This window comes from Perna viridis, chromosome 4 (genome assembly GCF_037379345.1).
Source record: "Perna viridis isolate PV_CMFRI_1.1 ecotype Kerala chromosome 4, ASM3737934v1, whole genome shotgun sequence".
NCBI lineage: Eukaryota > Metazoa > Mollusca > Bivalvia > Mytilida > Mytilidae > Perna > Perna viridis.
The window spans coordinates 51,745,299-51,762,397 of record NC_142448.1 but is presented as its reverse complement, the minus strand read 5'-3'; the positions used below and the strand labels follow the sequence as shown (position 1 = coordinate 51,762,397).

The 17,099-nt window shown below is 32.2% G+C and overlaps 1 protein-coding gene across 2 annotated transcripts in view; it reads left to right on the top strand.

Moving 5' to 3' along the window:
- Positions 1 to 17,099, top strand: part of LOC148620469 (uncharacterized) — a 188,168-nt gene that overhangs the window by 24,229 nt on the left and 146,840 nt on the right. For both annotated transcript variants that reach the window (XM_088581362.1, XM_088581361.1), the window contains exons 19-27: positions 849 to 974; positions 2,051 to 2,130; positions 4,878 to 5,121; positions 6,112 to 6,318; positions 7,777 to 7,896; positions 11,522 to 11,689; positions 13,441 to 13,617; positions 14,703 to 14,831; positions 16,477 to 16,668. In XM_088581362.1, coding sequence (XP_088437488.1) covers positions 849 to 974; positions 2,051 to 2,130; positions 4,878 to 5,121; positions 6,112 to 6,318; positions 7,777 to 7,896; positions 11,522 to 11,689; positions 13,441 to 13,617; positions 14,703 to 14,831; positions 16,477 to 16,668 — 1,443 coding nt within the window. The remainder of the gene's footprint in view (positions 1 to 848; positions 975 to 2,050; positions 2,131 to 4,877; positions 5,122 to 6,111; positions 6,319 to 7,776; positions 7,897 to 11,521; positions 11,690 to 13,440; positions 13,618 to 14,702; positions 14,832 to 16,476; positions 16,669 to 17,099) is intronic.

Sequence of the window (17,099 nt, the reverse complement as noted above, 5' to 3'; positions counted from 1 at the left end):
TAAACCATGTTTTGGGTTTGATAGTTGTGTAATGCATTTGTCAATGGATCTCAGCTTAGCTGGATTATCACTTATAAAGGTAATAAATGATGTCCATTTAAAGGACAAATTGTCACTGTCAAGACGGAAGTGGTCAGCTAATCCCATAACTTTACACATTCCATAAGTATCCATTTTTAATAAAGTACATGTATACACGTTATATATTTTTAATCAAAATTGTTAAATCAAAAAATTATCATTCAAGGTTATATGTTTTTGTTACTCCTTTTGGGTAGAAAACTGAAATCAAAATTTAGTGAATAATAATATAAAAGAACATGAAAATAGTTAAAACACTTATGATGTGAAGAACGATGTCAAACTTTTGTTTTTGGCCGCATTCTTTTAACTTTGCTCCTTTAAACATCTATCTTTTGTCAGCATTTTGGTTGTTTAAAAGTTAAAACATCCCAGCCAGGCAGGTAATCAATTTATGATAAATCACATTAGTACAAATCATTAATCACCGTCTGATACCAAGGTAAACAATTTTATAATAATTAGATTACTTATGCACTATTAATAAACAAGGAAGTTGTTTCAAATATCGAGAGAAAAACAACAAAGATGGTGGCTTGTGATAGTCGCTTCATAAAAGGCAGGGCGTCGTAGAAAAAGGACATGGATGTCTGCAAAATGGAAAGGGCGTCACGAGTTCAAGGGCGGGTGTTACGCCCGATCTATACTTCTGCCGAGAAGACTGCTGTGATCTAAACAAAATCCAGACAAAACGGAACTTTGATAAAACTTTTAAGCCATTTAAATGTTCAATTAGATGATGATAAAACTTATGATTTATTTTTCAGACTGACTCCACAACTTTACAGATTAGTATCACAGATGTCAATGATAATACTCCACGGTTTGGAAGTAGTTTGTACAGCTTCTTTGTAAATGAATCTGATGTCAATGCCTTTGTTGGAGTTGTTAGTGTAAGTTTAAATCCAAGGAAATGTAGAGACTGTTCAGGTAAAAACCAGGTAGATCCTGTAATTTGGGTTGCACTAAGTTAATTTTATGTTTAAACATTATGTTGTTAGAAAGAACAGAAATTTTTCTGTATTGAAAGTGGAGGACTCAGAATACGTTCAACCAGCTTAATCATGAACAGATCAAAGAGTTATTTCCCTTTATTTTAAAGTTTCTGGTGCCTTCTATATGTAACTTCTTACTATTACAGTAATCACAAATCAACATTCATTTCTTAAAAAACATCAGTTTGTGATCTCAAATGGATTAACATTTTTTTTATACAAATTTTGGCATGTGTCGCTTAATGTCCTGGTTTTCAGTGGGCACTCTTTATAGTATCCTTCATTGCATTTAATGTTAAATGTCATTTATACACTAAGTAGAGTGTAAGAATAGACGAGTGATATAAAATTGAAATTTTTTACTATCAAGAGTGCTGAAATGTGTTTATTATGAAATGCATTGTAAATGCACATAATTCTGTTACTCTGATGAGCTTTATCTTCATATGTAGCTCATTCTTAACAATCTCCAAAATATTTTCATCTTTGTGACATCATTTTAGCAAAACATATCGTTTTTCTTGTGTAACAATGGAATTCAAATCTATTATCTGTCAACATGACAATGTGTACAATTTTGTGTTTCTCACTTCCATCAACTGTTACATATTTACATTAATATTGATGATTAATTGTTTCTATGACAGATAAATAAATATATAAAATGTAGAGTTGTGGAAGAAGGATTTTATATGTTTTCAGCATGTAGTCTTATTTCCATCTGTCTCACTTTGGGAAGTAGACCTAGGGTAAGGGACACAACTCTTACAAACCATTGGAACGTTTGTATTCAGCATTTTACATCAATCTCATGTAAGCATCATAGTAACTTGGACTGATTTCATTCAGTTTCGAAGGAAAGTTTGATAGGCTTTTGTGAAATTGAATATGATACAAACAATTCATTGATTTCAGGAGTTGTGTCCCTTACCCTATGTCTACCTCCTTAAGTAACTAAATTAATATCTTTTCAGGCTTCTGATGGCGATTTAGGTGTAAATGGACAGTTTCAGTATTCCATTGGCCCCGTATCATCCACAGGGTCTGCTAACTTGTAAGTATATAGTTGTAAAGCTACTCCTGTGAATATTTTTTTTAGGAGGGGAGGGAAATGAGGTGAGTGGTGGGTTATCTTGAAATCTTTTACATGATCCCCTTAATCTTAAATACACAGTGCTTTACCTGTCTCATCTTTAATTTTGCAGCTGTTATCTCTCTGTATGCAAACAAAATTGGGATGGATGGATATAGAAATTACCCAGAATAACTTTAAATCATTTTTTGTAGTTTTTAGTGTATTGACATGATGTTGGAATCTGTAATTGAATAACTTTTGTCAGAGTTATATGGCTTTAGAGTTATATTAGTAGTTTGTAGCAGTGGGTAGAGGTCTATACATTGATGTACAAAATTTCCTCAGAATCTTGTTTATTTTAAGAGTTTTAAAGTTTTTCTTAAAGTTTCCAATCAAAGTATACTTACAAGTATGTTGTTTACAAGAATTTAAGATATACAAACATACCTACACAAGGTATCATGGTGTCTGTCTGTCTGTCCACAACATTTTTGTTATTGTTTTTTCTGTAACAACTTAACACATCTACATGATGTTTTGATAGAAGCTTTACTTAGCATGGGATTCAAATTCCAAATTGTCATCTTCCTGTTTGATGACTTAGTGTCTGTTTTGAACATATGGCTATGCGGCTACTCCTGTAAAATTCCTCTGAAGCTGTCTCAGTCTCTTAGAGATCTTCGATTCTTATGAATTAGTATGCCTTTGTAGAGTTGTACAAAATCTATTTTCAATTGTCATTGTATACATTTTATGCTTCTAGTATGTAAGTATTGTGTGTGTTAGATTAATTGACTTCATTATTTTGTTTTTAATAGATTATAACATTTAGTGAGTTTATGATGATTTTATCAAGATTAATCTGCTGTTCTAATGCTTCTTAACAAACAAGATCTAACAAAAAGTTAAAAAAAAGAAGGGAGAACAAACAGTTTACAATTACACTTAAATGACTGGGAAAATAAAAATCTGTTTGAAAAAGGAAGGAGGATATTGTGGTGAAAAATTGAAAAAAAAATAAGAACTACGCTGAGAGTGCATGACACTAAAAAGCAAGATTTTTATTGAGATAAGAAAGGTAAAATCTCCATTTAGGGTATTTCAGATTCCAGAGTTTTAAAATATCTTGCTGTGTATAATTCTTCTTAAAATTTTGTGATATGTGTGATTAGGCCAATCCAGGATGCTCCTGCTTACTGCAGTTCCTTCATATTTTTATGGTGTCAGAAAACATCACAATGATGTCACAGTTCAGGTGTTCAAATTTACTTTATCAAAAGTGGAAGATATTGTACTTTTCCATGTTTTAAATCAATAGTCCACTTGATGAAAGTCCTCAATTAAGTGTCAGGGAAAAGAACTTAAGTTACAGGGCCTACATAAATGTAATTTCATAGGTCTTAGGTCAGAAACTGACTCGGGATCCTTACTAATTTTAACTACTGCAATTTTATCTCATTTGTTCAGTTAAACTCAATGTGGCTTGCTTAAGATTGCCTCTAATGTTTAGTTACTTAACTTATTAAAATAGTGATGTATTTTGAAAATTAATAAGAAGCTACAGAGTATAATATTTTTTTAATTATAAGATATTTAACAAAAAATGTAGATTCACAAACCTGTTTTAACTGGCTGTTAACTTAATTAATCAAGTTAGAAATACGGCTTCTATTCCAGTTGTCATGTAGTCAAAAAATGTTTTGCATGAAAAAAAAAAACAATTAACCAAACACGAAACAAAAGAAAAGAAGAAGATGAGAAATGTATGAGAATTGAATATAAATTCTGGGACAAAGATAAAATGAGATAAAGAAAAGGAAAAATGAATGCTGTGTCAATGTGTTTTTTGTAAGTGTAGTTTCACCCAAGAATTGTTCACAAGTAAACCATACATTATTAGTATTAGTTTTTTTTTCACAGCGATTTAATTTTTGCTTTATTTGCCAAAACATAGAAACACAAAAAAAAAACACCAATTGTTATAAAAAAACATTCGGGGTTATTCTCCTTTATGCATATATCGTCGTGAAAATTACATGACAAGAAAATAAAATCACCAATTTTTACAACAAAAATGTGAAATTTTCAACCCACAAAAAAAAACCCATATATGTTAAATGCTTGATTTGTTTTCTTGAATAAATCATGAATATTTTCAATGAAATCAAAGGCCTAAAAGACTAGGACTTCAACAATGAGTTTATCTGTGATAATTGGGTTCAGTTGACATATACATGTACTCAGTAAAGTAAAGTTAGAAACTGCTTTAAAACATACATGTAATATACTGTGAAAGTACTTTTGTTCTTAGGGTACCAATTTTTGTGGATTTTCGTGGATAGGTCAAACCATGAAATATGTTTCCAAACTAAAAGGAGATTTCCATTGATGTGTATACTGAAAACGTCAAAACCATGATTTCAAGACTTTTCTACCAGAATCCACAAAAATTGGTTTTCAATGAATTAAGTACTTTCACAGTATCATACCACAATACACCAGTAGTGATGATCTTTTATGATATTCCAATGGAAACTAACTTTGTTTGGATTATTCACATTTGTATCTACACTTCTGATTACTTATTGCCCTCAGCATGATTCTTAAGTGGAGTTATACTGAATGATTTCAAGTTTCTATTCTTGTTTTATTTTTGTGTACTGTGATATTAAATATCTGAACAAAAAGTTCTATGAATTTAAATAAGTAAATTTTTGTCTTGTTAGATTTACAATTAATGCTGCCAATGGAGAGATTAGAACTGTACAAGCCCTGAACTATGAGGATCGTAGTCAGCATGAGATCATTGTCTTGGCAAAGGATCAAGGCACGAGTCCACGGACTGGTTCTGCAAAAGTGAACATCACTGTCATTGACAGACAGGATGAGATTCCACGCTTCACAAGTGAAAATTATGAAGGAAGTGTCCAGGAAAACTCCAATATTGGAACCCCAATTGTAATGGTCACTGTGAGTAAATTTAATTGATTAGGAGTGAAGTTTACTTTAAAAATCTTAATGCATTCTGAAGATATAGTTATTTACTATAGCTATTAAATTTCGTAGTTGTTCATTTACTTTTGTTACTTTGTATGTATTATTTTACTTACTTTATGTTCTTTGTTGTTTTTGTTTTTTTCAAGTTGGGTCTCTGTCCTTGGAATCTGCCAGAATGTTGGTTCTCTTTGATTACTCTTGCTATTGTTTGTTCTGATCACTCCTAGTTCAAATTTCATTTAATTATAGTACACTAATAATTAATTATAGTACACTAATAATTAATTATAGTTCACTAATAATTAATTATAGTTCACTAATAATTATCAAATGAAAGTAAAAAATGTTAGATAGATAGGCACTAAATTTTAAAGTTGACTTTACCAGAGGACGGTCTAGAATGTATGGCAGCTAACTAATGCATTTCACAACATTTTACTGAGGATATTATAGTTATGTAGATTTACTCTATAATTGCAATCAATTTATTTTATGTGTATAATGTGATAAATAAAGATTTCTTTCATTAAATTGAAAAACTCATGTCCAATCCATTTGTTTGTTGAAGAACAATAAAATGTATTAAAAAAAACATAACACGAAGTTTATTTGGAAGTCACAAATTTCATGAAAATTAATATTTGAAACAGTATTAGATTTTAAGAAGAAACTTTTCTTGAGTATATTTAATTAAATAAAATATTGAGAAAAAAAGTATGAATAGAAAAATCCCTTTATTTACATTATGATATAAAGTCTTCTCAAGGGGAGATAATTGGTAAAGAACAAAAATCATGGCTTCCAAAAAAAATAAGATGTTGGTACAATAAATATCATTAAGCCATTTAAATATCTGATTTCATTTTTGTCACGTCCTTAGGATGATTTTTGTGTGAATCTTTCATGATAAACACATCAATACTTAGGCAGTCATGTTTTTTTTTCTTTTTCCTTTTTTTAAAGGCTGTTGACCCAGATACAGTTAAAGCAATCACGTATAAGTTCCTGACAGGAGATGTCTCAAAGTTCACTATAGGTAGTAATGGATTAATCTCTACTAATGCCAATCTGGACTATGAAGAAAAGCAGAGATATGTTTTAACTGTTACAACCAACGAGGGAGAAAATGGTGGACTTTCATCAACATCTACTATCACTATCAATGTAGTGGTAAGTTAATTGAGGTTTACCTAGACTAATTTATTATGATGCTGCATCATGTCTTCATCTTCTGACACTATGCTGCCTTCATCATGAATTTTATAATTGTGCCCCCAGTTGGTCAAACCAAACTTCAGATTTATGATTAAAGTAATTATTTCTTAACTGATTTGCATTAAAACATTTTCTCTTGTTGTGTAGGCATGCATTTGTGGTCTTTTCACTTTATAATACTAAGGTTAAGGCTGTTTATTGCAGCTTAAAAAAAAAAAAAAATTCCCTCATTTCAAGGTTGGTGCCCCCAATATAGCCTTTACTTAATTTACAAAACGTTTGTACATTTCTGGCGAAAACATGAACATGTGAAACTTTATATGATATTCAAGTTGTTATCTAAGACCTTGTAAATCACATGTCTGATACCTAATTAGCATGATATCATTACAAAATTACTAAACTCATAATCATATATTGGGAAGGATGATAAATAGTAAATGAACTCAAAATAAAGGATAAACCAGAAAAATGAAATTAGCCACTATGCTCCTGACTTTGTAAAGACATTTCAAAGTGAAATGTTGGGTGAAATAGACAATAACAGTACACTGACTTGTCATAAAATCTGATATACTTATGAGGCTTAGAAGTGTGGAAAAAAAGCGAGGCTGTGACGAGGATTTTCACCGGTTCTAGTTGAATTTGTATATCTTGTTTTTGTCAAGTCAGTGCACTGTTATTGCCTTTATACTGCAACAAAATTTTAAACCAAAAATGGTGTTCGAAGCAAAAAAAAAAAACAATGTTTTTTTTTATTTGAAGTGGACAACACTTTGGCAACTTCAAAATAATGTCACGTTTGTGACACCACAACAGAAAGTTATATTCAGTCAGTGATGGTACACTGTATATCACTTGTAAATATACAGTTAATGTGTTTTGACTGCTCAAAAGAACAGTTACAGTATAAAACAGTTTAACCATTAGCCAAATATCCGACCTCTATAGTGACCATAAAAGTACTGTTTGAAAGTTTGTGTTGTGCATATACTAGAGTCAGAATTGATCAATAAGGAGTCAACTCAGTCTTTAGACTTAACTTCTGTTGGTATGAAAAACACAATTTTCTTTTTTTTTCTTTATTGTGGTTCTGTTTTGTGGATGATATGAAAAAATATCTTTTAGTGTAACATAATGTAGATGTATCATTAAAAAACTGTTAAATTAATTAAGAAAAATATTTAGGCCTTTGCTGAGCTCAGTCATTCATAGCCACCATTCCATCGACAATGCCTGTAGCAAGTCAGGACCTGGCGATGGTTTCCAACGTCACAGTTTTTACCTTGATATTTACTTTTTTTCACTATTTGTTTTGACTATTTGCAAGTGTTTATGAATTTAGTAATTTTGTTTTTACCGTCCTTTACCTCTTATTAGTGTTTTTGTAATATGTGGTTTTTTTGCCTACAGGATGTGAATGATTTTGACCCAGTTGTTACTGTGACTCCATCAGGAACAATACAAAAACTGGAGACAGAAAATGTTGGTAGTGTGTTAGCCACAGTTACAGTTACTGATGGTGACCCTCCGGTAAGTTTGCACATCTATTTTATTGATTTCAAAATTTATATTGACTATGAAGTTTCGGATGTTCATTTTCTTTTTGTACAATATTTGGAAAATGTTGATAGAAAAATAACAATTCCAAAGACTTCCAGAAGTGTTACCTATCATATCCATCTATGAGACATTGTAATGGTAAAGTTGACAGTATATATATGCATTGATACTGTCAAATTTCTGTGGATACTCCAGATTTTTATATGACCACAAAAAAACTGGTATGGCGATGTTGTTGTCTGTGTCATTGTTGTTATCCATAGACACTTGGTTTTAGTGTGATAAGTTCAGTCGTGGTAGACCAATTGTTTTGAAATTTTGATATGATTTTACTAACTAGTAAAATAAAGTTCTTATTTAATTCAATGTTTGTTGTGCTACCTTATAAGAGTAAGGGGCTGAAAAGTGTATAAATAGGTGTTATGTTAAAAACCATGTAGAATATTTCTCTTCCAATTTTGACTATTTCTTTTTTATCGTATTCCTTATTTCATTCTGGGAAACAAATGTATCTAGAACAGGGTTTTAGCTAGGATTTTGAGGGCTTTAGTCACTCTTGCGTAAAGCACAAACGACATATTATAGGCAGCAGAATTTTGTAAATAGTCAGTGATATCATAAACTAAAGACATAAACACTCTTAATATATTTATTTTAAGTTTACAGACACAGGCATAACAATAAATACAATAAATGTTACAACAACATAACTGTTATTTTCTATAAGAAAACGTGTGTTACGTAATAAAATAAAATAATTACTATTAGAAAAATGTTTTTTTTTACATCATGACAAAGCTTTGATGCATTAAGTCTAGAAATAGTTACTATTTGACGAAAGCTACTATTATGGTATGAGAAAATCCACCTGTCCTTTTCCAAACACCACACCACAAAAGCCCTCTTCGACCTAAAACTCTTCAAATCATAAGGATGGAGACAAATCTTTAGAAGAGAATAGACTGTTGAAACCTTGAGTCTGTTCCTACGATACATGTAGGTCTTGATCATATTGTACCTACTAAATCCCCTCTCACGGTCACCAGATGATAAAGCTGAAACTAGACAGAAAGGAGCTTGGCCAGATTGGCAAGGTCATTTTGAACCCTATAAGCGGTTGCTCCGTGATGTCTTACTGCTGGGTAGTAATTTTTTAGTAACCTTTGACCATGGATCATGAGTCGTATTGAAGAAGTCCGTAATCATTGTGATTTCGTTTCAAGAAGAAAGAGAATCATAAAATAAATATTTATCGTTGATTAAAACTTCCTAATTGTCCGGCATTGCGTTAAAATCAATTGAAATCCATTAGATGACCAGTTACACATTGGTGACACTGTTTTTATAGTGTGTGCATTTAAATTTCTAAAAATAGATAGCTATACATGTGCGAGGTGCGTGAAGGAGTAAACAAGGGAACCAAGGTTATATCGATAATCAAAAGAATGTTATTCAGGGACAAAGACCAGACATACACAGCAAAGAACATAAAGTAACTAAAATCACACATACAAAGTAACAAAGGCAAATCAGCAACTCAGACTCCCCTTAAAACTGGGAGCATGGACCAGGTGCACCGGTAGGGTTTGTTTTTATATAGGAGTAAATATATATATCTGCTGAAGATGAGTGAGAATCCCGGGTTATCTTTTGTGCTCCTAATGATCAAAAGATTGATAAATTAATTGTTGTTATTTTGAAGGATTATTAACGATGTACATATGAGGCTTGTCATGTTAACAACAATAGAATGTATTTCACACCTGGTTGACCTGGTAATTACCAAGCGTGGCCACAGGGTCATAAACTTGTCAAAGCGTTAGGCCAGGTGAAATAATGTAACTTTCGAATGACAGTTTTTAACAACTTTTATATTTAAGGTGAAGAAATTGTCGAAAATTTATCTGAAATACTTTTTAAATAGAATTTTTTTATACACTTTTCAAATTTCAAATGACGAAAATGATCTAAAATATTTTCATCATCTATGAATTCCTTCCGTAAATGGCAAAAATGACGAGCGCTAGTGAAATCACTGATCTAGAAGATATCTCTTATGGTTTTCGTGTTATAAATAGTCAAAGGGACTTCACCTTCTGGTCTGAATTTGAAAATTTTTATTTGAATTTCAAATTTTGTTAAATTTTGTGAAATATGAACGATACAAGAACAAAAAAGTATGGTGATAGGCGCTTTGACAAATCAGCAGCAATGCTTTGGAACAATCTACCTCCAACCATAAGAAATTGTACCTCTTTAGACATTTTTAAGAAAGACCTGAAAACATACCTTCTTAGACTGCCTTTATTTTAGTTTTGGACAGCTGTGTTTTAGTATAGATCAACCGTATGTGATGGATATGTTTTTTAAATTGAAATGACTCTATTTATTTCTATTTTTAGGTTTGTAGATATGTATATATATATATCCAAAAATTATTTCTATTTTTATTTTTGCTTGCGATCCTGTAATATTTTTACTATATTTTCGACCATTTTATTATTGCTCTTAATATTTGGTTTATTTTAACTGTTAACTTTGTTTTTAAATTACAGGTCAGTTTTTACGTCATTAACTTTTCAAAATATTTGCCAAATATCAGATTAATATTTCATTTCATCATAATTTTTTTAATGCAAGTGATAGATTAGATTTGTTTGTTTCTTCCTTTAATTTGATCTTCATTTTTATATGTGATTTACTATATATTTTGTATGCATGTGTTGTATTTTTGTAAAGCGCTTAGAGTAATTATTATTATACTCGGCGTCACATAAATAAGATACTGTTAAAATTTGAATAAAAATATTTTCTACGACTTTGTTGACACCTACCATTGTTTAAATGTCTTAAATGACTTGCTCATTCGTTTAGCCAAACGGCTTCTCCCTAAACATTGAATTGTTAAATTCCGGTCAGATTTTAATTTTTGGTGCCAATATTTATATTGTAAAAAGTCGGCCATGTTTACAGTGATCGGGTTGCTAGGAGATGTTGTTTACGTTTAATTGGTTTGTCCAAAAACTTAAGAACCCAGAATGCATTTCGGCCTTATTTCGGATATCTCGGATTTATTTTACACGAACAACGTACAATACCGAGAAGTTGATCAAGCAGACGATTGTCACCGGAGTTCGACGGGAACTTACGAACATCGTTTGTAAACAAATCGTCCCGTAGAAACCAACATGGCAGATATTAGTATGGGATTTTCCCGTAAGGATTTATTACGCATGATTTAAGCTAATAAGTGACTTGTTGGCACTAACACGTCATGCATATATGCGAACTATCTTCACATTAAATAAAAGAGAGACAACTCTAGCGGTAAGTCCCGACGGTTTAAAAAGTAGAGCTTCAATTCGAAAATGTTGTATGTGACGTCGAATATATATAATGCGCTCTATAATGTTGTAATAATAAAATATAGTGTCCAAACCAGTTGTTTTGTCCATGATGAATTACAAGTCCTTATGTTTTAGTGTGTCAAAGACTGACATTGTGTCCACACTTCCCCCAACTGTTTAGGGTTCGACCTTTGCAGTCTTATCAATAACCAATAACAATCCTTAATGTTTTTATTGTCTTATTACAGGGAACTCCCAACAGTGATGTAACAGTCAGAATTACCAGCGTACAGTCTGATTTTCCAGCTAATCCAAACAGCGGAAATAACCTTTTCTATATTGACCCCAGAAGTCCTGCTAGACTTCTACTAGCTGCCCCATTTACAGATGATACCACAAGAGCTTCATCATACTCTGTAAGTACTGTTTCATTGTGCCTAGGTAATAAATGATATCACAAGAGCTTCATCATACTCTGTAAGTACTGTTTCATTGTGCCTAGGTAATAAATGATATCACGAGAGCTTCATCATACTCTGTAAGTACTGTTTCATTGTGCCTAAATAATAAATGATACCACGAGAGCTTCATCATACTCTGTAAGTACTGTTTCATTGTGCCTAAATAATAAATGATATCACAAGAGCTTCATCATACTCTGTAAGTACTGTTTCATTGTGCCTAAATAATAAATGATATCACCAGAGCTTCATCATACTCTGTAAGTACTGTTTCATTGTGCCTAAATAATAAATGATACCACGAGAGCTTCATCATACTCTGTAAGTACTGTTTCATTGTGCCTAAATAATAAATGATATCACAAGAGCTTCATTGTACTCTGTAAGTACTGTTTCATTGTGCCTAGATAATAAATGATACCACGAGAGCTTCATCATACTCTGTAAGTACTGTTTCATTGTGCCTAAATAATAAATGATACCACGAGAGCTTCATCATACTCTCTAAGTACTGTTTCATTGTGCCTAAATAATAAATGATACCACGAGAGCTTCATCATACTCTCTAAGTACTGTTTCATTGTGCCTAAATAATAAATGATATCACAAGAGCTTCATGATACTCTGTAAGTACTGTTTCATTGTGCCTAAATAATAAATGATATCACAAGAGCTTCATCGTACTCTGTAAGTACTGTTTCATTGTGCCTAAATAATAAATGATACCACGAGAGCTTCATCATACTCTGTAAGTACTGTTTCATTGTGCCTAAATAATAAATGATACCACGAGAGCTTCATCATACTCTGTAAGTACTGTTTCGTTGTGCCTAGGTAATAAATGATATCACAAGAGCTTCATCATTCTCTGTAAGTACTGTTTCGTTGTGCCTAAATAATAAATGATGTCACAAGAGCTTCATCATACTCTGTAAGTACTGTTTCGTTGTGCCTAAATAAATGATGTCACAAGAGCTTCATCATACTCTGTAAGTACTGTTTGATTGGGCCTGAATGATTAAATATGCTTTTCATTATTGAACAGGCAGTAAACATAAAGATAAACAAAACAAGATGGAACTAACAAAAATAAAGAAGAAATAGCAATTTAAGTTGAAGTGATACCTTTTTCTATACAGATAAAAATGGCTGATTAATGACTCTATTTATCTTCATTTGCACTTTAATATTTATAATTCACCCCAAGAGATAACCCAACTTACAGATTTTACATGTTAAAACATCATAGCCCAACTCCTTCTAAACCACTCAAAGGATAATGATAAAACTTTATAGGAAGTTTATGTAGATGTGCATGAAGGAATATAGTTACTTATTGAAGACTCCAAAGGGAAATAATCCAACTAAATGGCTTTATATGTTGATTCCTCATAAATACAACTCCTCCTAAACCGCTTAAGGGAATTTTATGACTCTTTATAGGAAGGTTGGCCATCTTAAGCAAAAATTCATGAAGGAATATAATAACTGTTGGAGGACTCCAAAGGGAGATAATTGAACTTACTCTTCATTTGAAGCAAGGATGGGGATCTCTGCAGTTGGATATGAATGAATATATAAATATGTATTTGTACAATGAAACTTATTTACATTATTTATGTTGTTAGGAAAAAGACTTTCTATATTTTTTTTTGTCTTACAAAACAGTTGAAGTGTTTATATATTTTTCATTTGTTGATGCTCAGGTTACCATTGTCGCAACTGATGCTGGTACTCCGCCAAAAACTTATTCCACCACTATCTTAGTGACAGTGGTCAGAAATAATGCTCCTGGATTTCTCATAAATACAAAAACAATAGATGTAGACTCCAATGTTCCACTTGGTGCCATAGGAACATTTGCTGCCAATGATGCTGACACGGTTGGTATTTTATATAATATACTCTTGGTAATATTCATCCTGATATAAAAAATTGCACTGTTTTTACATTCACCTAGGGATTTGTTTTTCTAAGGATCTAAATAAAATCATACTCGGTTTATGTTTTTTGTTAACTTTGGTAACTATTAAAACTTAAAACATACTTTTCTAAATTGCTATTGCAATGTTGACCTACTTATAGCCTGTTCTAAATTAGTAAGGAAAATTTTCTTGTAATTTTTACAATTTACATTAATGATTGATTACAGATGCATTTGGAACATATTATTTAAAAAAAATATTTGGGTATTTTTTGTTGTATATCCAGATATAGATACATGATGTAGATACATAGCTTAATGTTTGGTGTGCTACCTGAGGAGATTTATAGAACAGACTGTAGATTGATTGTCAAAAAGCTCAATGTATGATAACAATAGCAAAGTAAAAACTCAGTTTCCAGAATTTGTTTGATAATGGTCCATTGGTTCATCTACAGGGAAACCTGTCTAAACTGAACCCTTCTGGGGGGTAGAATTTGTTTGGTTTAGACAGGTATTTTGTTTACCCAGGTTCAAAATACATTTTAAGTATCTTTCCTGACAAAAATCATGAATAATGTGATTCATGGTTGGAAAGCCTAGATATTTTTATTTTTGATATTTTGTATAAAATGTTATAGTAAACAGAAATATGGCTTTCCATATAACCCGTTCGTTGGAGATAAAAATTATGTAGAATATATTGTAGAGTTCAAAATTAAAGGAGATAACTCTGTAAATGACACTAAAATTCAATAGAAACTATTGGATTTTCAATGTTGATTTTCTCCTGAGAGCAGACAGATGGAAATGAATAATTATATATTTCGTGATATAGACCTAGAAAGCAACTTAATAACAAAAATAAAAATGTATATCCATTTTTTGGGTTGTATCACATATTACAGAATTTGCATGATTCTTAGCTGGAGAACTACTTAAACTAATACACAAGGACAAAAATTGTCTGGTTTACACAAGATCTCAGTTAATTAAGGGATAGTTTAGACAGGTTTTACTGTTTATATTATTTTTATATTTCAGGGTGACTTTGGCAAACTGTCGTACTCTTTGATACCCGACAATAGAGTACCAGACCATTTCACAATAGACAATGGAGGTGCGATTCGGCTACAGAGAAGCTTATTGCAAGATACATCAACCAGTTACATTGTAAGTAATTTTATGTTTGTTTGTTTGTTTGTTTGTTGGAGTTTAACGTCTGAGCAGCAATATTTCAACTATATTCAGACGATGAACATGAAATTGATGGTAAAATGAACATGAAATGATGATGAAATGAAAAAGGGATGGGACACAAGGACAATGGGGTCGACAAATTTTGATTGCCACTGGAAATAGGGAGAGGTGGGTAGGGTCGGGCAATTTAGCCTCCTGTGGTGGAGCCCTATGGTTCCTACTCTAGGAGAATACCACAGTAGGGTTCTTTAATGTGCGAGGAACGTGGCATCTTTCCCAACACGGTGCACCACTATGGTTTGCGGTCAGGTTTTCCGTATTATAGCCTGACAACCCCAGCATGTAACAAGCCAGGGGTACCCCATGCCACCATCTGGGGCACACATTCCAGTTGCTCTGTGGGCAGAGCGCCCTAGCCCCCGGCTAGGGTTCTGAGCACTATTTAGTCTCCTTTTATGACAAGCTTAGCGCTGCTGCAGGCCTATTCTTTTAACTCCCGGACCTACACGGGGCGTAAGTAATTTTAAAGTAGTCTTCAAAGAGAAGTGAGTTTTCACTACTATGAGGGTATCTGGAAAGAAAAAAATATTTTTTTCTGGGGCATGAAATGTTTACCTGTATTGTAGTAGGTTGTAAATTAAAAAAACGTTAAATGACTTGGCAAAAGGATTAATTCTTTATGGTTTTTATCTTGGTGGTGCATGGTACAATTTTAAGAGGTACTGCAAAAATTTTAATTTTCGCTATTTTTGCCAGAATATAAAAGCACGAAAAATAGTATCAACGAAATTGACTTTTAACATTATATAAAATTTATCAGATTTTGAAACTGCAAAAAATTGATATCAGTGAATATATCCACTTCACAGAATCTGTGAATATTAGTAACTGCAAAAATGAATAGTTTTAACGTAAATCCTCCTCTCCTATTACCATTCCTTTTACTTGACAATGTTATCTTGATGATTAAAGGCATTTGTCATAATTACACCAATATATTAGTAATAATTGTTGATATGGTTGGCTTAAAGTCAGAATAATGGGCCTAGATAGGGTGGCATGTCTATCTGTTGGGTATTGAGCTAGCACAATAAAAATCTGGCTGGGTGCAGTACAAAGCTGGGTCTGTTTGATTGGAAGATCATTCTAGTTTTGAAATGCATGAGCTACCTGCCGTAGTATGTTAAGCCATAATCAATCAATCACACAACTATTGATAATATATATATGCCATGACATTTTGCAAGCTCCAGGCAGTAGTAGACGTTTGTGTTTGTCTCTGTTGCAGACAGGCCTTTCGAAATTATCGTACATAATACAAATCAAAAGTTGTTTTACCTTCAGATAGCATCAGTAAAATCATTAATTTTTTTCCCGAGTTAGCAAGATTCTTTCATTTTCTGAAAGGGCTGGTTGCAGCGACTAGAGTGATGTGTGAATGTCAGGAGCTGTTTGGAGCTTGGGATAAGATTGGAGAACTTACTTTTTCAGAAATCTATGTATTTCCTGATACACAAATGGAAGAGGATTGAACTCCATTTTTTAATTTTTGATATATAGGCTGATATGTAAAGGCTATATTTATGACATGGACTGACCAGTTTTGTATTTTTTTCAGCTAAATGTCATTGCTACAGATGGCCCAGGTAAAACAGCTACTGGTACTGTAACCATTAGAGTAAGGCGTAACCTGTATGATCCACAATGGGTTCCTCAGAATGGTCAACTCTCCTTGTCAATAAACATTGACGAAACTAAACCACTTTTGGAAACTGTTGCCACCATCAGAGCAACTGATTCAGACACTCAGGTAATACTTCCTTTAAGTGAAGTTTTAATTAAAAATTTACAGCAATCAAGGCAAGATGAAAACTGTGGTATATATAAAATCGGAAATGTGCAGTAGATAATAAGATTAGGGTTTGTTAACCTTTGCTGGACTAATAGATGTACTGTAAACTGAAAAGTTATTGTGTGCTTTCAATATTTGTCTTATGTAATTTTAGTCACAAATGTTAATTTTACTCTTCTTTTTTTTTGGAACGGCAAGAACATCATTTAAAGTCTTTAAGGACATCAGGTAAGAAAACATGTCTCACTATGCAAAGGACTAAAACATACACACACAAAACAAAGGAACAACACAAACCTTCTTAAAAAATGGATGTGAACTCAGGTAACTCCTGAAGGGTAAAGATGTCCTGCTTTGAATAATGTACATGTATTATATTGTGTTTATGA